General features: G+C 47.1%; 1 protein-coding gene across 1 annotated transcript in view; it reads left to right on the forward strand.

Annotated features, from left to right (window-relative positions):
- Vps16a (vacuolar protein sorting 16) overlaps window positions 1–23,037 on the forward strand; it is an 83,175-nt gene that overhangs the window by 13,690 nt on the left and 46,448 nt on the right. The window contains 8 exon segments of the mRNA XM_077682211.1: window positions 1,278–1,367; window positions 1,370–1,401; window positions 1,949–2,068; window positions 2,590–2,645; window positions 6,969–7,043; window positions 11,840–11,934; window positions 16,757–16,833; window positions 18,459–18,590. Of these exon segments, the coding sequence (XP_077538337.1) occupies window positions 1,278–1,367; window positions 1,370–1,401; window positions 1,949–2,068; window positions 2,590–2,645; window positions 6,969–7,043; window positions 11,840–11,934; window positions 16,757–16,833; window positions 18,459–18,590 (677 nt within the window).

Consider the following 23,037-nt stretch of genomic DNA (forward strand, 5'->3'; position numbering starts at 1 on the left):
GCGCGGTAAAGGAGCTGATAATGCATGCGAAAACGGTACTATAAAACATCATCCGCGCCGCTAGTGAAAGCGCCCATAAAATATTTGCCGGGGTGCTAAGCCTAACCATCTCCGGCGGAGCCAAGCCGGCTGTCTCGATTTCATCGCAAGTAGTCAGGCTCCTCCATTCTGCCGCGCGCGTCGTGCGTCATTTTCTGACCGAGGTAGGCGCTACCGCGGGCGCGAAATCGTCGATGTGGGCGTGAAAATACAGCGCTCGCAGAGCCGAGGCGAGCGAATCGCGTGCAAAAACGCACCATGCGGTTCACGCTTGGCTGTTGCGGCGCGTAGCGAGCTTGGGCACAGCGAGCGAGGACTCCGAGGAGACGAGCGCGAAGCTTTACGTGCTCCAGAAAGGAATGCTTTGCGACACGGGGGTTAAAAAAAGCAGAAAAAATCACGAATTTCTTCACGCGAAAGTAGGAAAAGAAATAAACGAAAACTTTTTTCAGCGCTAAATTTTTTGGTCTGTGTTGGTTCATACGAATTTCGGATGATACGAATATTTTTCGCAGTCCCGCGAGATTAGTATCATCAAGATTTTACTGTATCAGCGCGCGGCAATGTGCACGGGCTCGAGCATGCCAGCTACTAGTGTCTCAAAAAGTGAGCGGCTGTTTTCGGTATCTGGTAAAGTGGTGACGAGCAGGAGGTTGTCACTGCTCCCCGAACATGTCGAGCAGTTAGCCTTTCTCCATGTTAACATTTAAGTGAGTGCAGACCTTAACCTGTTCAGTGCAATGGTATTGTGTATTTCCTAATTTTACTTTGTGTGATTTGTTGTGCAATAAAGTTGCAGTTTTTGTGTCTCTAGATGGTGAAAACATTAATTTTACAAAAAACAATAAGTATTCGTATTCGAAAAATATTCGAAAAATATTCGATTCGATTCGAACTTTGTTTTTATTATTCGAATTCGCTTCGAAATTAAAAAATTGATATTCGCACACCCCTATTTTTTACCCAAGAAAAGTCTTGCCTTTCCTTTTCACTTTATACTTACACTTGAATATGCAAAAATTAAGTTACCTACACAAATGAACAGGTTTTTTGAACCTTGCAACCTTGTAAATGAATCTTGTAAATGAACCAGAACCTTGCAGCCTGCATCTGTGCAAGATTTCATGTGTGAAGCGAAGTAGTGTCTCTCCCTCTGTCCCATACTGGAGGTGGATTGGAAGGGACCAAAAAGAAGGTCCCGGCTTCCATAATCGCCTGCCTCGAATGTCGATCAACAGGCTTGGATGCCCCGCCCAGTAGCTGGTGTGCGGTGCTGGAGGAGTCGAGCACCAAGGTGGTGGTGGCCAAGGATGACAAAATCTACATCCTCGTACCCGGGGGAGCACCAGGTGCAGCCTAGAGGTCAGCTGCGTGTTCATCCATTTGTGCCTGTTGCGGGCCCTGAGGTGCAAGTGCCTTTTGGGCACTCAAGCAGTTGAATTTCTAATTCGTTAGAAAACCTCAGAGGGGCCTTGAAGACAAAATATTAGCTTGGCTCACTGAAAAGGCTGCTTTGCCCTGATAACAATTACCTATAAGCCAACTTTATCGCAAACTTCAACGAGATACTAAAGAGAACAGATTCTAGCCTTGTCTCCTCCGAGACATAACGGAGACTTGTTCTGGCAATTGGCATCTGCTGACCTAAGCCACCCTGCCAAGACGCATCCTCCAGTTCCGTTTGGTCATGTCACTTGAATGCTAACGGGTGGTTAACACACCCACAACTGAATGCCAGTCCATTCATATGTTCTCTTCACGGCTCCTTTAACGTGCATTCAATGCCTCTGCGATATTTCTATCGCTGTATTGTGCAATGAAGCAGGACCGTGCGGCGGCGTGGGAAATGAGTCTCAGTGCGAATGCTCCCAGCGGAGTCCCTGTCAGCGTTGTCTCCTTTGTGTTCCAGGCACCGCCCATCAAGTCCGTGTTCAATTCCATCATCGAGATGGCCGTGTCGTTTGACTACCGGAACATTGCCCTCTTTCTGGACAACGGCCACCTGTGGGCAGGCTCCAGCGACCTCAAGGTCTGTAGCCAGTTGCCCGTGGACCAGATAGGCTTAGTGTCCATCAGTGTCCATATGGGCTTGTTGAAAGTGCAGACACCTAGGCTGATTTTTTGGGGAGGGGGGTGTCCTTTGGGCACTGGACCGATTGCAATGAAGTCTGTGCAAAACCAGTGGTTATGGCATTGCACCCTCAATATCTGAGCACCAAGGAGGGGACCGCTCAAATTGAAGTAATGAATTATTATTGAGTGCTTGAGTACTCCTACGGGCTTGTTTGCTTTTAAGTGGTCACGGCATTGCTTACACGTGCCGCAACCCCTTTCCCCATTAGGGTGAATGATCCCCGTAACAAAATTGCTACACAAAGCGGCCCCTTAAAAGCAATGCAGCCATTTGCCGCTTCATGCGTTTATAGTGCCTGTATTTGATCTTCAGCCAATGGTTGTGTTGCCTCAAAAGCCTGAAAACTGCTTGGTTGCCGGCTCCAGATTTTTTTTTTTCTAACCGCGTACAGAGTTCTGGTTCAATTTTATTTGCAGACGGTGTATTGTGAAATAGACACCAAAGCAAAGTCACGGCCTAAACAACTGTTATGGTAAGTTTTACCCACTTTGAAGCTACATTTAATGGAGCCGCAATGACAGTACGCAACTTTGCTTTGGTCAAAAGAATGCGGCATGGTCAAATCTGATGGGTCAGATCTCACGCACACCTAATTTATTCGGGCCCGCTTATTAGGAAAGGTGAAGGTGAGGTTAGGGCAATTGTTGGCATATCGAGTCGCTCGTGTATCTCTGTGGGGCTGTTGTAACAATGGCAGTCCTGCTTGCGAGTCAGTATTACAATTTTCACCGCGTATTGGTGATAACTGAGTGTGAATGGAATTGAATAGTTTTGAACCTGACTCTCTTCTGGCTGTGCAAATAGTGATTTCTACATAGAAGGGAATACAAAGCAAGCAACGATTTTGTTTTAGTAGTTTCGAATTAAAGGGAAATATTTAGCAATTTCTAATAAAGAAACTGAAAGTTACAATTTTTCAAGGATACTTCTGCAACTGGCTCACAAGGAAAAAAAGGCTTGCTCGTTAATCAAACGTTTGAAAATTTTCTCAATGGCACAAAAAAAAATATAGGGAAGCTATCCTGCAGCTTTCAGCTTTATTTATGGTGTTATATTTTATGTGGAAGCAACTGCCGCCTGGCTGTGATTTAACAGCAGCTCGATGCTTTCTCATTCTTGTATCAACACAGCGGCTGGTCTGTCCTACCTGGCATTTTCCACAGTGCATAGTGGGACCATGTACACCACACCCACATTATAGCCAGCCTTGGCAACTCCTTTTTTTTCTTTTTTGCAACATTACACATTCATGCAAGCTTGCGTAGTAGCACCTAAAATACTGCCAGGATGCCACATTTCCCAGCCACCTTCTTGAAGCAGTAGGACACGTATGGCACAGCCACAGGGCCCGCCTTTTTGCTTTTGTGCGATACAGTCAAACCCGACTATATCGAACCCGTTTACATCGAATTATCCTCTATATCGAACTATTTCTGTGCACGGAATGCATTCTATGAGAATGTATAGCAAAAATTACGCTTACATCAAACAGAAATAGAAGCATCTACCGATATATCGAACGCCAGCGGCGCAAAAGTGGCCCCCCAAGTTGGCTTTCTCTCGCGGCAGAGGAGAAACCCGCCCACACACCCTGGAAAAGTGTTTTAGCCCGGCGGTTCCTGTGAAGCTCCTTCACCTCGCTCTTTCTCCCTCCCTCACTCTCGGGCTGTTTCCGCGTCGGGAAGCCGCCGTCGACCCCCAACATAAAAATGATCCTGGCCCTCCCGCCCCGTTTGCTCAGACAGCCAATCACAGGCTGTTGCCACTCTAGTTCTCTCGTCGCTGGAGAGGCGCGCGTTGTTCTTCTTGCTGTTTTTGTGTTCGGAGTGTTCGAATTGTCGGCGTGTGTTGGACTTGTACTGTGTAGCCGTGATGGCTAGCGCGAAGCGGCAGAACCTGTCTTTCGCCGTGAAGCTCGAAATTGAGGAATACTTCGTGCGGAAGTGAGTTTGTTTCACTAATAAAGTGCTTTCAGAAACGGTAGGTGCTTTTATGCTGTACAATTCTTCAGCATGCATATATCGAATTATGCCATATATCGAACTCGCGGGCGTTTTTTGGCGAGTTCGATATAACCGGGTTTGACTGTATTATACTATTATCGCATTTACTTGCGTTATGATCGCACTCGCGTAATGATTGCACCCCTAAGGTTCGTCGTCAAAGTTCGATTTTTTTTATTTCCCATGCAATGAACGCTCCTTAAAACTAACCGCAGCAATGTTCGGTATGTGTGATGCTCTAGGTGATGATGGTCATCTGTAGCTCTGTTTCCTTTCCTTTCAAAGAGGACATGGCTCTGTTATTGCAGCAGACTTGCCAATATTGGCGATATCGGCAAGCATGCGTTCGATATTGATGAGGAAGAAACTCTCACAAAATGCACATAATGTGCTCACAAGACAAAGAAAAAAACCCGCTCAGGTTGCTGTGGCGGCAGCCATGTCTGTTTTGATGTACGGCACTGGGACAGTGGCAGCCACTTATTGGTTGAACTGTTGTCACCTCGCAGCAAACTCGTTCCGGCGCGTTCTGTAATTCATGAAAGCACTGCACTTTGCATCACTGTGCAAAGAGGCTGGCGGCGGTGGGCGGAGTGTTTATTATGTTTTTATTTATTTATTATTTTTATTATGTTCATGAGACCTATTGTAAAAATTTTGACCCACAACTTGCTTGCATGCTCGAAACTTTTTCGCGAAAAATTTATCCCGCGAAATGAACGCACGCCTAAATTTACATGAAATGTTTTGAAGAAAAAAAGTGTGATCATTATGCGAGTAAATACGGTACTATGTTTAAATTTGTGAACATCACTTTAGTTACAAACACTCTGAATCGGGTCGCTGAGGCCCCTGTCAGGCCACATCAAATCAAATCGAAAAGCCTCAAACAAGTGACCCATTTTGTGAGAAACTGTTGTTGCTGTCCAGTCAAGAGAATGGCCCCTTCTGTAAAGACTTAGTAAATAGAAAACACGCACGGGATTCGAACCCTGGTCGCCACAGTAGCAGCCCAGTGCACTACCATCTCCACTTTTGGTGGAGCAAAACTTAGAGCAGTGCATGCCACGTGACAAGTGAACCTCCTGGCACGTGAGTAGGACAGGTACATCCCAGCCGTGCACAACACTGATTCTGGCGAGGCTGTGGTGTGTGTGTTGCAAGTTTAGTATGCAAGTATTTTGCATCAAAACACGATGGAATAAAAGGAAAGAAGAGATGCGAACACGGTGTAGCAGCCTGTCGAAGTACCGTATTTTCACGCGTATAACCCGAACCTCCTGGCACGTGAGTAGGACAGGTACATCCCAGCCGTGCACAACACTGATTCTGGCGAGGCTGTGGTGTGTGTGTTGCAAGTTTAGTATGCAAGTATTTTGCATCAAAACACGAAGGAATAAAAGGAAAGAAGAGATGCGAACACGGTGTAGCAGCCTGTCGAAGTACCGTATTTTCACGCGTATAACCCGCACCAAAAATGCGAAAATTTCAGTGGCAAAGTAGGGGTGCGGGTAATACGCAGGGTTTTTCCTTGAGTGTAGCTTCACGGCAATGCACGTTGTGCTGTGAATCTCTTAATAGCTCTAGCGAGAGCAGTGACACTGAGTGAATTGTGACTTTTGCCTTGCTGTGAGTGTATTCTACTTGCTAAATATAAGCTTTTTCTGTCTACATAGTATGTGATGTGTTGCTGGAGCATTAGCTTTGGTGCAGCCTTTCCTGTATCAAATGTGCAGGCAATACGCGAGGATTTTTTTTCTTTTCCGGTGGGCTGAAAGTGGGGGTGCGGATTATATGCAGGGGCGGGTTATACGCACGAAAATACAGTAATTTGCACCCAAAGACAATGAAACACAAGGGAACAGAGAGATGCGAATGCGGTGCAGCAGTGGACACGCTGCCCATAAGCATCGCCAGGCTTTCGTCTTCAGAGCGTGCAAGCAGACTTAAGTGCCCAGAGGAATTTTTCGGGTTCAAGCTCTGGCTTCGCGAATGCATTTCTTTATCCGGGCTTCTTGCTGTGAAAGCCAACAAATATGCGAGAAGGCCAGCATTGTGCAGGCTTAGTGCTTGGAGCTGAAGGCTGCACACAACCTACTGCACACGAGACTTTTTGAGAGAAGTGCAACGCTCCTTTTCGCAATCTTGGAGCGGGCCAAATTGTAGAGCTGAAGAATGGTTTTTTTGGACCGTGGCTGGCATCTCCAGTGCACCTGACCGTCATGCAGGAAGACACTAATGTCAACAAACTGAAGGCATTCTCTTCACGTAGGGCTGAATTTCTGATCTGTACATTTTAATGGCGCCTACTTACACCAGTGCTGCTTGGATTTTAAGTGCGAATGCACTTTATAAGCGACCCCAAACCATCCACCGCCGGTGGCGGCGGCGGCGTCGGCGTCGGCGTCCGCAGTCCTCCTCTCTATATATAAAAAAAAACAGCATCCGGCGCCAGGTTTCGATCCGAGGACTTTGCGGCCGCAGCGCGACGCTCTACCGACCAAGCCACGGACGCGACGGGGATATCAGTGTCAGTGACGCGCCTTATATCTTTAACGCACTCAAACTACGTCGTCAGCGGCGTGCGTTGGCGACTCAGCGGCGTTATAGCGGCTTGATAACTGCGTGGTGTACACGTGATACTACAAACCCGATGGAAGAGATGGAAGAGAAGTCGGCGAGGCGGTGGGCTGCGGGGGCCGAGCGCAAGCGCCGCAAGCGGGCCGACAACCGTGCATTCGCACTTTCACATTCTCCCCCTCGGGGAAATGCGGGGGAATTTTTTTTTTCAGGTGCGGCCGTAGGGCTGTGATTGGACATTGGAACAACGTCGTCTTTGTCGTCGGCATGGACAGGGACTTCATAAAATATCCTTTGTGTCTCCCTGCTTTTGCGGTTCAGGGGCTTCATGTTGCGAGGTTCTACGCGCTAGCATAGCAGTTTATGTGGAAGTTTTCTTGATGTGCTTGTCTGTAGCTTCTAGAAATGTAAAAAAAAAGAAAGGGGAAACCAGGTAGACACATTGTTTCTCATCTAGGGGGGCAATCCTGAAACAGCTGTTCTTAATGCACGCAGCAGATCAGGCTGTCTGGATATTTTACAAGGGACAGGCTTTTCAAGTGTACAGTGCTTTTATGAAGGGAGTGTATTTAGAGGGGCCGTGCAGACAAAACACAAGTTTGGTTCATTCGAAAGATTGCCTCGTTAGAATCATACTGACACCACTTTTGACAAAACTTTGCTCAAATAAGCTACGTAAATAGGAAAAAAGGGAATGGCCATACAAATCCTTAGCTCATTTCCCGCACTAGAACATATGTCATCATATGCTCAGCCGTGTGATTGGCTGAGACCGGCAAAAGCAAACGCAAGTTAGATAGGGCTTATAAGCTTGCAGAAGGAGCTATTTTCGCTTAAGTGCAGTGCATATTCATTTCATAGCAGTAAGAATGGTGGGCTGAAACAATGGAAGTTATGAAAGTACACGTAAACATAGAACGACCAGTGTGTACGGCTGTTGGTACTGCATGCCATATGCGTGTTATAGCTGCACGGCAGTGCGGCGCTTGTCTCGGACGACACCGGCCGATTGGCGTAAGTGACGTTGTCTTGCGTGACCCTATTTGTCGAACATACCGCATGTTTCACGAAACAAATACTACCTACCGTAACATAAACCAGCCAGGTGCAAATACGGCCAAAAACAAAGCAAAGGCGAATGGCGGTGTGGAGCAGCATGGCGGCACCATCTAGGAGGAATTATGGTAAACAAGGCCCCGCAGCCCGCTGCAGGTTGAACACCGCACTAGAAGATCGCTTGAAGACCCGTACATGTGACGTCATGGGAGTCTGTGTGTGCGCTGTGTGCACTGCGTGAAGTACTAAGTGGTTGTTGTCATTTTCGTCCAACTATGTCCGTATGCAGAAAGCGGTCGTAAACTTTTTTTTTACCTAGTGTCGATAGAACCGAATGGCAGCTGTCGAAATGGGCAAGAATATGCAGTGCCGACTCCGTTGGTGGTAAACCATCGACAGATCCAAGATTGCTGTCATACGCGCCTACAGTTTTCCCGCTGGCCTACCGCAAAAGGCCTATGATCGCCGGAGACAGACTGTCTCGTTATCGAAGTTCAGTCTGTTCCCTCTGTTACGTTTTAGCCGCTAATTATTTTCGGGTCTGGGAATCGTGTAAGCCAGTCCCAGCTTGTAGAATGAGCGTGCATTTGGTTGGTGACTATGAGCATTATTGTTACCTTTTTTGTGTCTCTGCTGTGGGAACTTTTTTTTGTTTTTTTTTCGAGTCGTCGCTGGTTTCTATCATTCGCTGCAAGCCACCGTATTTGTCGATTAGCTGTAGAAACTGTTGTCCACTAGCAACAGTGCCAGTGAGGTTACTGGTGCCAATGATCTGGGTAAGAGAAAAATAAGCGTTCGCATACTGTTTCACATTTGGTGAGCGCGATTGGTTTCGTTCTTGTGCAGTGTGCTAAATGAAGAGTAAGCGCAGTCCAACTGCACACGAACAACAAACCGACTTTTATTTTTGTTTTTATATTGTAATGCGGTGTGTAAGTAACATGGGAGAAGAGAAAAGGCTGAGAGGGGGACGTACGGCGCTCAGAAAATTTTGTAGGGTGTGCTGACACCGAAACACCTTGCCTGGCTACGCCCTTGGGTTAGAATGCCCTTGTTGCACGCAATGCTCACACGTGTAAGACGTTTTTGCAGAGTTTCGGCGTGATGCAAAAAAAGCCAACTAAAAAGGGCATGTCGTGGAGTGAACCATCAATTGGCATGTACGTGCTTCAGGGCTACTTTTACTGTGCTAACTTCAAATATTTCGGTCGATAAATCTGCACTCCGAATAGAATAGCAAGTACTATATTCGCAAAGTATTCAAAGTTTCGAATATTTGCACACTCTGTTTTTTCCCCTCTGGGTGGTTGACTGGCAGGCGTTTTACATGCAGGTTTCTATCTATTGTATATCCTAACGTGGAATATGAGCAAGTTCGTGAAGCATGATGAAAAAATAAGCAGTGTGAAAGGTAAGAATGAGAGCTGTTAAGAGAGGCTGTTTCAGCATTTTTATATTGACAGCAAAATTTCAACACTTACACCTATAGGCAGTAACGACAAACCTAAACCCGGTGGTGTGACAACCAAAAAACACGGTAGTCGGGACTTTCAAGGTGACGTACGCGCGAAGTAAGCATCCTTCTCGTTGAGCATATCGTTCAGCTGAACGCTCGATTCGTTAAGCCGGCTTTAATAGAATAAAGGCACGCTCTTTCACTTTCTTTTCGAACCCTTTCATTGTCGGGTGTTTCTGGCCGTGGCGCACCCCCAGGCTTGGTTTCCGAAATTGACTATGATAGCATCCGGAACGTAACGCGTCGAAAGGAAAAAGCGTGGGTGACAAATCGCCTTTCTTCCAGATATTTTCAGTTTGCCGTGCACGCTTCCTGGACGACAACCCCCACCGTTTCAACATGAGAATCTGACGCTGTGGAACTCGCACCCCTTCCTTGGATGAGAAACTCTCAGAATGCGAACCCGAGCTCGGCTCTTATTTAAATTGGAATCGAAGAACCGTCGCTCCTGTCCGCAGCCAAAGGCCCCGCACGGTCAGCCATCCGAAAGTAACGGCGCGCATGGATGGAGCACTTTCAGCAAATTGCACAACGCACAGAAATGAGCGAGTGAAAGCTGCGATTGAGTCACGTTTTGGTCTACTGGAAAGGCAACAGCGCTCTGCGCTAACCTGGTGCACCATAACAGACGTGGGAACAGAATGAAAAAAAAAAAAAAAAACCTAGAACCCTGCTGCGGATGGCACGACAACCCTCCCACCCCTAATTGCACGCATGCCGCATGGTCACTCATCCCGACAGAGTACAGCGCGCGGAGCGACCAAACCCCCCAGCAACGAAGGGTGGGTGCGGTTGCTGTGTACTCTTCAGTCGCAAACTGTGTACACTCCATGGCAAACAGCTAGCGAGTGAAAACACGAACTACTAGAACAATGCGACCGATGGCGCAAACAGTCCAGGCTTTGCGCTATGGTGCGAATTTTTGAACGCACAATGGAGAATGTACCGGTACATTAGTGACACTGTGGGGGCGAAATGCGAAAATGTACCGGAACGTCGTGACAGCGAAAGGGTTAATGAAGAAATCGCATGCTGGTTCCCACTTACAAAGACGCAGATAAGAACCGTTTGTATTCGCTAGGTGAAGATGGGCAGCCACTTGTGTCGATCAGTTGCATTAATCTTTGCTAATTTACAAGGAGACAGCTCTAAAGTGAAATAATAATTGTTGAACACATGGGTTGCAACAGCGTAAGCCTCCTTGATTACGCTTGTTTGTCTTATGCAGCAACCTTTGACAATGGTGCAGTGTGCACCGTCACTTACCTCGGACACGTCGAAAACGTGTTTGCTGCCGTAAAGTTTGGTGCCCTTTTCTTCATTGGAGCCAATAAAACAACCAGGAGCAGTCGATGCGGTGAAATACAGCTGGTTAGATTACACTGTTCGCCTTGCCAAGTGCCAGCCTAGCAGACGACTGCCGCGGAGCTTTCCCGCTGCGGGACGCCGGCACTGCCAAGGCAGAGCAGCAAGCCCTCTTTAGGTGTCGCACGCTCCCTACAAAATACCAAGTGTTTCGAATAAAACAAACTTGTATTTTGTCTGCATGGCCCATTTAAAGGGGCCGTGAAGACAAAATACTAGTTTGTTTTATTCGAAACAGTTCATGTTCTGTAGTGCCCCCAGCACTTCTCTAGAAGCAAACGATACTTTATTCACTGCGAAATTAATCAATTTAAGCTAAAATTTTAATTTTCGCCCCAAAACGTGTGTTACCGACGTTTGCAATGACATCATAAGAACGGGTCTTTCAGCTGAACTTGGTGTGGAGCGGAGACTTGCTTACTGCTAGTCAACCTAGATTGCGCCACCACACCACGGCAAGCCTTTTTCTACCTTTGGTTTGTTTGTGACCGTATTCAAACCTGGCTTTTTTTTGTTCATGGAGAAAATAATCATTTCGTGGAACATGGTGCTCGCTCGATAAATATGGTCACGTTAAATATGGCCCTTGCGCCAATCGGCCAGTGTCGTCTGAGACAACCCCAAAGCCCCACAGTGTTGTGCATCTAAACGAAGCATAGTGCGTTGAGTACCAACAGCAGTGCGCATCGGTACTTCTATGTTTACCTGTGCTTTCGTAACTTCCACTGTTTGTCCTACCATTCTTACTGATATAAAAAGAATATGCCCTAAATTTAAGCGCAAATAGCTCGTTCGGCAAGCTTGTAACTTCTGCCAAATTCGCGTTTGCTTTTGCCAGCCTCCACCAATCGCAGAGCTGGCTGGTATGACATCATAGCTTCTGCTGCGGGAAATGAGCTAGTGGGTCGCATGGCCATTCCCTTTTTTCCTAATTATACAGCTTATTTGAGCGAAGTTTAGGTTAAAAGTGGTGTCAGCATGATTCTAACGAGGCAATCTTTTGAATGAACCAAACTTGCATATTGTCTGCATGGCCCCTTTAAAGAAGTGTATGCATTGCACAAAAAGCCGTTTTCGTGCAGCTTGCTGGCACAACCAGGGCCTGTTTTTGCTTTCCTCATGACTTGTACCTTGACTCCTGTGCACTTACCCCTTTGACACCTCGATATACCTGGTCCAGGAACTGGATGGAGCCCGCATCATTGGCAACATCAGCCACGAACTGCTGCAGAAGGTTCCCGGTAATTGCACCCTCTACATTTCCCTTGGCAGATTGGGCGTGAAACCCGCTATTGAGTGTTGAACATCCGTGATGCGCACACTGGGCAGGGCCACTGGGACGCTTAGTGGCTGCCACTTCCACTGGGATCAGGGGAACACTCGGCTAGAGTTATTCTACTTATGGAGTTGTGGAACAAAAGCGGGTCTCTAGGCTGCGGTTTTTGGCAGTTGGCTGATTCCATGGGAGATTGAACATGCGTGACACACGCATTCTTTGTTTTTCCTCATAGTTCTATGAGTTATGCGCAAGCCAGGCCCAGAAATGCAATCCATTTTTCTTTAGCTAAAGTGTGTACTTTGCGAGGTAAAAAATTGCCAAGGTGGAGCGGGAGACACATGGTTTCCGGCAGCTGCAGTATTTTTCAACTTTGGGGCTTTGCTCACGACAAGGTGTAATGGTTAGGACTAAAATCTGTTTGAAAACAAAAACAACGCCAAAATGACAAACAGTTCAAAACGAACTTTGCGTTCTGCCATGAACAAAAATATTTGGAAATAAATCATGATATTGGACTAGACGCTAAATTGTCGCTCACTTTGACGCCGCCTATCTTTGTGTCTGTGACAGTGACCAACTTGTAGGTGATAGGGTAAGTGATGGGACAGCTATTTATAAACATATCTGCAAAATGTTGTCGCAAGGGGATTAGCCTGAACAGATTGGTTACACACCAAGGCAGCTGCTGCGTATCCTACGGCGAAATAAGGTGTTTGGTTGTCATGTCTGGCAACGTCGGAGGAAATGGCTGATACTCGCAAGCTCCCGTCTGGCTAGAGCTGCTCAGTTGTCTCCACATACACCAGGCTTCACCTTGCTTCTTTCTTCCCCGTAACATCTTGGTGGAGTGTGCGGGGTGCCTCATAGCATCACAAAGCTCTGTAGCGGACGCTATGTTACGCAAGTAGCAGTGATGCATAGCAACAGGGACCCTGGTTCCACCACACCACTTGTTGTCGTTTCCAAACCCCACGATTCAGGGAAATTCAGTGGAACTGACAAAGTGGATGTTGAAGGCTGTCGACGCTATCATAAATTAGTGCCGCCGCTTCGAGCAGGGGAAAAGCTGCCGTATCACATCGCAATTCACCCGACTCCCAATCATAGCCACCACCTCATCTTGTGAAGACCTCTAACAACCAGCTCACCCACCTATCATCTTATCGGACATGACCGCTGCTCGAGACCTGACAAGAATAGTGCACAGAGAACTAAAGGCTATGGCCTAGGCCGTCCTTCCTCACCACGTTTCTGAAGACACCAGACCCACTGTTCTGTTAATTCATGCTGTTGTGCGAGATGAACTGGCCAAACTGGGTGTTCAGTCACTTTGTTGCATCAGCCGGCCAAACTTCTAAATTAGCCTACTTCGGCCTACTAATGACGGCCGAGCAAGCTACGGCCCAGCGTACTACCCAAGCAGGAATCCAGCCGATTGGAGAACACCTGATGATCGTCCTATCGGCTTCCACTGCTGTTGTATTGGCCACATGGTACGCTACTGTCCAACCCATTGATTTGTGCCCCCTCGACAACAATCTCCTAATTTTAACTACCCGGATGAAGGCTCTCGTCGCCTTTACCCTCGTACTCCACTGCACACCCAAGATGACAATGATGCCCAAACGCACCGCTACTACGGCTCCCCGTCGCTGCAATGCCGCTGGTCTCCTACGCCACAATGCCGCCACAACGCCGACACTTCCACACTCAATTCTAACTACCATACCACTGCCAGCCGCATTCAGATCCCCTTTCTAAATTTCAGCTTTGACAAGCAACTCATACCTAACGGCATATCCCTGGCCACACTGCATCTTATCGCGGAATACGAAGTGCAATCGAGTCCACTCATAACGATATCATTTGTTATAACAATTTATCGGATATAACAATGAACAGCTATGACACCGTCTACTTTTGTATGCTTTCTATGGTACAATAAACCGCTTATTACAATGCTCCAGTGCCGTGATATCGGATAAAACAATTGAATCCGGTTTTAATCCTGTTCCACCGTGCACCAAAAAAGTGGGCTGCCGCTGGGGGCTTGCGCCGCATAGGCCTCGAATCCCTTCCACCCCTCAGAAAGCGAGTCGACTGCACCGCTTACGAGAAAGCTACGGGAGGAGGAAGGCAGTTTTTCTTCCGAACTCCCCATCCGGCGCCACCGCTTTGGCATTGTCCCCGCGCCCACTCGTGCGTTAAAAAAAAGTGACGCCCGAAGAGCCACACTTTCTGTCGGGTCTTCGCCATGCAGGTGTACTTGTGCTTATTGAGTGAAACATCGCAAATAAAAAACAAGAAAACTGATTCCTCGATTAGAAGGATGCAACAGCTTTGACATTCCCTGCTGTGGCCGCAGAACATGAACAGACACTTTTTTATCAAAGCGCAAAGCCAGAAAAGCAGCGGCAGTAGAGGAGCACAGGCACGGAAACGCGACTCGAACGCGCAAGTTCAGCTGCTTATGACGTCGGTACAATCAAAATAATGCCACATGTTCTTCAACAATGTTGTTGGCCCTCTTTAAGAATCTAGTTTCCCCAATTTTGAAGACAATTGAGAGCGGGTTCTTTTTTATGTTGATTTTTAAACTTGCGCATTTTTAGAAAAAGGATTTTTGCGTATATTTTTATTTTTTCTGGACAAGCCATATTTTACAGATATGCTTATAAATATCTGGCCAACATTACCTACCACACACAAGTTGGTCACTATCGCAGATACGGAGATTGGGGGCATCAAAGTGAGTGACAATCTAGCGTCTAGTCCGATTTCGCAATTTTTTTCTAAATTTTTCGTTCATGGCAAAGCACAAAAGTTTCTTTTGAATTGTTTGTCATTTTCGTGTTGTTTTTGTTTTCAAACAAATTTTAGTCCTAACCATTACACTTTGCCGTGTGCAAATCCCCAAAGTTGGAAAAAACCTGAGCCGTCAAAAACCACGCGTCACCTGCCCCACCTTTGCAATTTTTTATCTCGCAAAGTAGGTGCACCTGCTAGAGAGAAGCAGATTGCACTTTTGGGCTATTCCCTGGCTTTTGCATAACTCATAAAAATTAAAGAAAAAACAAGAAATGTGCATTGTCATGCAATTTAGATTTCTCGTGGTAATCAGTTGCATATTGGCCCTCTGTCTGTTGACAGCAAGTTGAACTAGTAAGTAATGTGTCATGATATTGTCACCTAGCCAAGAACGATGGAAGGTTCTTTCAAAGTTTTATCGGAGCGAACTTGCGCTCCGCAAAAAACTTAAAGAATACACAAGCAGCAAAGAAACGGTCAACAAAAAAACACGTACATTAGTGCGTCGGTGAAGGGGAATGCTGCGGCATTTTTTCTGCAAGCATTTATCTCTCCATGTTATGCTTTCCGGAACTGTCAAATCACTGGCTATCAAAGAAAAACATGCTAGTCTAGTGATGACAGATCAAAACGCTCTCCGCATCAGATAATATAAAGGAAAGGGAAGGAAACACTTGCCCTTCTTTGAACACAAATTAGACAGCTGGGTGTGGCTAGTAATTAAACACATAATTCAACGAAATAGAAATCATGGTTCACGGCAATACTTAGTGCATTAGAGGAATATCTTCAAGTTGCTGGGATGATCGAAATGGCCTGCTTTTATTGCTAAAAGAAGGCTCGTAAAAGAATTTTTGTTCAGCTGTTGCTTTCCGTATGTTTTCTTTTTTCTTGTAATCGGGAGATGTCCTGCTAATACACAAATTCTCAAGGGGAGAATGATGTGCTTGGACGTCATATTCTGAGTCGTAGTTTTGCAACTAACATGTATTGGAGAGGGACAGGTTCAGTGTTCAGTGGTACAGAGCGTGATACCTCCGGTTACAACGCCAAGCAGAGCCCAGGCCCGAACTGCTTGCTTACTTGCCTTTGAAGGGACACTGCAGTGCACTACAAACATTGTCTAAACACCCTTCCAGGTTAAAATCTGGAATGTGCCTGCAAGGGTGTGAGTTCATTTGCATGATTTACATTTTATCATGAGAGGAGATTTTATATTTTTATCGCTATTTAATCTTGTTGATGGATCTTGTTGGTGCAAGTGATTTCTTGGCAAGCGCAGTGCACTGCTGTGTCAGGCTAGAACATAGACCATGGGAGTTAAGAGCATTAAGTTGGAATGCCTCAGCGTCTATGCTTGAACAAAAAGAGACGGAATGGGCAAGACCAGAACGTTGTCAACATTTAGCACTGGACACCTGAGTATGTAGCAAGGGCTAGACCTGTCGTTGGCTCATTGGTGGCAGTGCTAGTTCTTTTACATTGCTGTGCTTGTGTTAATGTTTTGTCCACAATAATGCTGAGTTTGGCAGTTTATTGGAAGCATGCTTCACCAGGTATTTCTGGACCAAACTTGTTTGCGTGTGTGTTGTGCAACTGTGTTGTGGTTATCACTGTTCATGAAAGCATAGTTTTTATTTTACAAGTTGTGTAAAGCTAGCTGATCATCAGCTAGAAAAGATGACTGCAGCAGCAACAGAAGAGCAACCCTAGAATTGGGAAATAAAATATAAATTATAAAAGATCGTAGTTCTTAGGAATCATTCAAAAAGGATTAGCCCTTGGTCAAGACACGCAATGATTGCAGCCAGACAACTTCACACTGCAGAAACTCTATTCTCATGGTAACAACTGCCATTTGGAGTACTTGAAACCCTCTCTCTTTGGCCAGGTTGTGGTTTCAGCAGTTCAATTAAGGGCTATATTTTTGCAAAAGTACTATTCCAATGCCTCCATGTTGTTCTGTATTGTTGCAGATGTTGTGACCGACGTCTTCAGTATTGGCTCCATCAAGCCCGGTGCCTTGCTTGTTGAGGCTTCTGTGGAGTTTGAGGTTTGTATTCTCTGCTCTAGAATGAGGAGTCAGTGCAACAAACATGGGAATATTATTAGCTGGCATTCACAGAGTTTCTGAAAATTGCAGTTAATGTTTGTGCATGCAGTGCTCGTCATGCTGCTTCTGCTACATGCAGTAAGCATTCTTTTGGTTTATCTATAGTGCATCACTTGAAGGGACACTGAAGTGATTTCTAAACATGGCAGCATTACTAGGGAAAATTGTAGTCTGGAGTCTGTAGACCATTTTTTGACCACTCTCGCTGCGTGTGCGTGACTTTTTCCAGTAGAAAAATCAATTCGAAAATGCTGTCCTACTCTCTGCATCCTCCTTACTTATTTCCTATGACGTTTCGTATGATTTATTATTTATTCGAGTACCGACAGTGCCCAAATTTGCGCATTATAATAGGGGGTAAAAGACATAAAACTTAATACAGGGTATGAATACCGATCACAAAACAAGTACCATATTTTCGCGCGTAAAACCCGCCCCTGTATATAATCCGCACTCCCACTTTCAGCCCGCCGGGAAAGAAAAAAAAGATCCTCGCGTATTGCCTGCACATTTGATACAGCAAAGGCTGCACTAAAGCTACTGCTCAAGCACCACATGACATACTATGTCGACAGAAAAAGCATATATTTAGCAAGTAGGATACATTGACGACTGCAAGGCGAAAGTCACAATTCCCTAATAAAATTCAGTTGTTAGAGTGCGCATGCACTTGTTTTTTTTTTTTTTTTTTTTTTCCTTCTCCTTGCATGCTTTGCGCAATCACTGCCATGGAAGGCTTAGTCATTGTTACTGCATAGGAGCTTCACGGCACAACGCGCATTGCCGTGAAGCTGCGCTAAAGGATAAACCCCACGTATTATCCGCACGCATACTTTGCCACTGAAGTTTTCACATTTTTGGTGCGGGTTATACGCACAAAAATACAGTACGCCTCGGCTGAGGTCTCTAATGATTCCGAGCTGTGCTGGCAGGCTTATCTGACACATTTTACAGCTGACAACATGGCAGAAGCGCGGTATGCCGATTGCTGAGATGAGAATGCCCAGCTAACGATAACGTCGGGTGCCAAGCATGTTATTTCACAGAACCAAAACCGAAACTGGTTTGAATTCTAATCTTGGACATCGTCCAGCCACGGTACAACTTGTATTGACGCCACTTCACTGCCTTTAGTTGGTGCGGCCACTGCCGACCGTGCATGGTAGTTTTTCTTCTTCTTTGAGGCTTTATAAAATAAATGTTACCTTGTCCACCTGATAAATGATGAAAAGTGTGTTTATTTGAGCCAGTCTATGCAATGAAAGCAAAAACAGAGGCTTGAGAAATTCACTTCAGTGCCCTTTAAACAGGGACTGATTCCCAAATAAACACTGTATGCTTAAAAATATTTTGTCCTTAATTAGAGGGTAGCTTAAACCCTGCAAGCGTTGTAAGCTCACACAGAGTTTGTAGCCTTCTAACTTGCCTTAAAGAAAGTGTAAATGTTGCTGCCTACAAGGGCAACTCTAAAACATGACAAACATGTGGTGCCTAGTACTGCAGTAGTGTACCAACATTTACCTCCTCACAGGAGCCCTCCCTCCTCTCTCTTTGTCTGCCCCCAGAAAAAGAGCTACAAGGCGGATGAGTACCTGCGGACCCTCATGGAGAACTCTGAGCTGGAGCTGGCTGTGCAGCAGTGCATCGACGCGGCTGCACACGAGTACCAGCCAAAGACACAGAAGAAGCTGCTCAGGGTGAGCAGGAGGAGGAGCGGGATTTTCAAACGCGCATTACCAACGGGAAGGCTGCTGCTCCTGGGGTGGTAAGCACCAGCCGAAGAGGTTATCAAGAGGCTCAGAACGAATGTTTGTCTGAACATGCAGGTATGACGATGATGGGTCGCAATGTGCCGTGTTTACTCGATTCTAACGCGCACCTTTTAGGGGCGAAGCACGTTAAGGCTGAGGCTTGTCCGGTGTGCAGTGTCGGTGAACACAGCACAGCACCGTGTAAATTGAAACGTCTGTGAACAAAAGGTTCACAAAAGGTTAACAAGAACAAAATATTAGTTTCACAAAAGGTTAGAGGGAGGGAGGGAGGGAGGGAGGGAGGGAGGGAGGGCGGGAGAGGGGGGGGGGGAGATGCACAGCATCGTGTAAATCGAAACATGTGTGAACAAAAGGTTCACAAAAAGTTAACAAGAACAAAATAATAGGTTCACAAAAGGTTAGAGGGAGGGAGGGAGGGAGGGAGGGAAGGAGGGAGGGAGGGAGGGCGGGAGAGGGGGGGGGGGAGATGCACAGCATCGTGTAAATCGAAACATGTGTGAACAAAAGGTTCACAAAAGGTCAACAATAACAAAATGAATGGTTCACAAAAGGTTAGAGAGGGAGAAAGAGAGGAAGAGAGCTCCGTGCTGCGAATGCACAAGGAGCATTGGATTGGATTGAATTGGATTTGGATTGGAAATCGTTTTACCAGCAGTAAGCACTCTCACGGGTGATTTACAGTAAGAATGATCCCCAGTGCTTGTCATGATTCACTTCGTGGAGATGCGTGAATTTTTTTCTCCAAAAAATACGTTTCAAAATCGGATGCAGCATAAAATCGAGTACCAGCTGAAACAGCACTGCATGGAAACCATAGCCACATGTTTGTGCAAAGTGTCAGATATTCCACAGCCCGTGCCAAATCCAAAATAAAAGAAATTACAACCACGGTTTATCTCTGCGGGAAAAAAGGGCACCTACTACTGCTTCCAAGGCACAGCAATGGACACATGCACGCAGGAAAAAAAATTCTCACTGCACTTTGGGTGGCTGGTTGGTGCGGGTGTGTTATCAGCGAAGCACTTGCCATAGAGGCTCAGTGGCTAAGCCGTTGTGCTGCTGAGCCCGAGGACACGAGCTGGAATCTCGGCTGCAGTGGCCGCTTTTATGCCTGGGGTCATGTGTTGAGATTTCGGTGCACGTTAAGGATCCCCAGGTGGTCGAAATTCATCTAGAGCCCCTACACTATGGCGTGCCTCGCTGCCCATGTGTAGCTTCGGCACGTTAAGAGGTCACATTCCTTGCTGATTCGTGACCCACGGGCATAAAAACCATCAGGCACCAAAGCCAAAACCTTTACAGATCCATGATCTGGCGAACTGGGAGCATCCCAGCAGAATGGAAGCATTTGATTATCTACCCCATCCCGAAGCCAGAGAAAAAACCCAACAGCATTAAGAACCTCCGACCTTAGCTTTAACGTCAACACTATGCAAGCTCCTCGAGTGCATGGTGCTGACTCGGCTCACATACCACCTCAAGGTGGAAAACCCGGGTTTTTTCAATTCAGCCCAGACATGCTTCTGGCCAGGGCTGTGCGCTCAAGACAGCCTTCTGCTACTGCACTAGCTGGTGAGAGAGGGGGCCCGGGGGGGCCACCTTAAGGGGGCCGCCTTAAGATTCCTGGCATCCTCCTGGCAGTAAACTTTCAGAAAGCCTTTGACACAGTGGCGAACTCGACTGACGGCTCTCGAGGGGGCTGGAATTGGCACCCGGATCATGAACTTTGGGTTGTCCTTCCTGGCAGCCCAAATGTTTGAGATCAAATCTATCTCCGGCCAACTGAGGACGTTCTTAAATGCCAGGGGAGTACCACAGGGTGCCATCTTGTCACCAGTCCTCTTCGACATCGTGATGAGAGGGCTGGCTTAGAGCTGCAGAAAATCCCACACCTGGGCTTGACATTCTACGTGGATGACATCACGCTGTGGGTGGACCCCAAGGGTATGAACTTAACCACAGCAGGTATACAGGGAATTATGCAGCAAGCCTTGGACGCCATCGACCGCTACCTCCCTTCCACTGGCATGCAGCCCGTCACCGGAAAAGACTAACCTTCTCCTGGTGGGTGGCTACGACTCGGAGCGAGCGAAGATCAGCTTTACATTGGCCGGCGAGACCATTTCACGACTGGCGGAGCAGTGGGTGAGGATCTTTGGAATTCCCCTCAGCGAGGTTGGTGGACCGAAGGAAGGGGCTCGTCAGCATAAGCCAACGTGGCACCGACACCTCCACCTCATCCGCCGCATAGGCAACCACTTTGGCGGAGCCGGCACACGCACCATCAGGACGTTATGCCTGGCAACCCTCACTTGCAAGGCTTGTTGGGTGGTCATCTACATAGACAGTAGAGAGGTTAGGAAAATCCTTGGCCGCACCCCCAGAACTGGCATGCTTGCTCATGGGATCAAAATGGCGAGCACAGTGCTGTACAGGCACTATGGAGAAGAGTTGAGAGTGGACTGGGGACCAGGTCACGCCGGTGGCCTTGGCGATGAAGCTGCAAAGGCGTTGGCGTGCGAGCATATGGACGACCGCTCTATCCTGGTGACCCAGACTATGCCCGCACCAGACGACCCCGACCCAAAAGCCAAAATTTGGGCATCCAAGAAGGAGCGAAGATGCGCCCTCTGGCGGTACATCCCCACCCACTGCCCCGAGGACTGCCACGGGGGGCTCAGGTCCTCATCCACAAGGCACGTGCGGGGGCCGCACTGACAGAAGACGTGCTCACAAAATGTCAGGCCCACCGCCGCTGCAGACCCGGGGCTACTGAGCACGACAGTGACGATGACCAAGAACAGGTCCCATTAGTGAGCTGTTCCACGTGCACCATGGAATTATGCTATGCCCAACAGTGGACCACGTGCCCAGTACTTGCCACCGCACGTCAACACCCTGCACCAAAGGACCACCCCAAGCAACAACAGCCACGACACATTGCTTTCCCTCTGGGCATTCGCTCACGAGGCAGGCATTGATTGCCGCATGTGATTGTGCTGTGCATCCACACACATGTGTGGATGCACATTTTTCTTTTCTTCCTTTTTCCAAGCTTGCACCCTTTTCCCCTTATTAGGCTGAAGAGCCATCCTACAACAAAAATATAATAAAGACTTTTCATTCACTCATTCATGGAAATGATCATGACACCTGGTATTCTTATTTTAGAGATACTATATCACTTATGGTCTGAAATAAACAATAAGCACAGTTAATGACTGGTTTGCACTAGATGGTGCTTGTGGTTTAGCAAGCAATTTTTTTTTTAACCAGCAGCAGCCACTTTCGGAAAGTTTGCCGATCCTGGCCAGCACAACCGGAGCAGCAGCCGATGCCTATGTTCAGTCGTTTTCACCACCCTGGAATTGCCCGAATTCTGGGACTGCCACTGCGGAATCGCCGGTTTGGGGTCAGCTTTTAAACAGCTGGATGAGAGCACCGCACCCTTCAGTGGGCTAGGCAGCACGACCAAAGATGGGCCGTGCAACTTTTTTGTGCGTTTTTCGAGTTGGTGTGCCTGCAGCACATGGATCCTCCTTCACTGCATGTCACTTGCCATGCCATTAGTGGCCAGCCTGTTTCAAGCACCAGTCTTCAGCTGTTGAATTGACATCTGAATCGACCAACCAGCAGCAACAGCCACGTTCGGAAGGATAGTGGATCCTGGATCCTGAATCCTGGGACTGCCACAGCACAATCGCCGGTTCGGTAGCACCTTAGGACAGCCGGATCGGAGAAGCGCATTCTTCAGTAGGACGCTGCAGGACACTAAACAAGACGCTAACAAAACTGGGACGAGGCGCTTGCGCCTTGTCCTAGTCCTATTTGTCCTTGTATACAAAATGCAATTCGATATGAAGAAACGTAAACACACGGCCACGAGACTGAAATATGGGTTTTCAATGAACACGCCAGAGGGCATTAGTTGTCTGAATAGTTGACCGTATTTTCAGTTGACCGTATTTTTGCGCATATAACCCGCACCAAAAGAGGGAAAATTTTAGTGGCAAAGTAGGGGTGTGGATAATACATGAGGTTTTTCCTAGCTCCCACGCAGTAACACTGACTAAGCCTTCCATAGCAGCGATTGCGCAAAACATACAAGGACAAGGAAGAAAAAACAAGGACGAGCGCACTCTAACAACTGAATTTTATTAGTCGGTTGTGACTTTCACCTTGCAGTCAGTGTATTCCAGTTGCTAAATACAGGCTTATTCTGTCTACACAGTATGTGATGTGTTGCGATGTTCTTTTCCTTTTTTTTTTTTTCGGACGAGCTGAAAGCGGGGTGCGGATTATATGCCGGGGCGGGTTATACGCGCAAAAATACGGTATGTGCCAGTACAGGGGATTCAATTCAGGCATGGTC

Source organism: Haemaphysalis longicornis, unplaced genomic scaffold (genome assembly GCF_048455015.1).
Source record: "Haemaphysalis longicornis isolate Haplotype H1 unplaced genomic scaffold, Haemaphysalis longicornis Haplotype H1 scaffold_80, whole genome shotgun sequence".
NCBI classification, from domain to species: Eukaryota; Metazoa; Arthropoda; class Arachnida; order Ixodida; family Ixodidae; genus Haemaphysalis; species Haemaphysalis longicornis.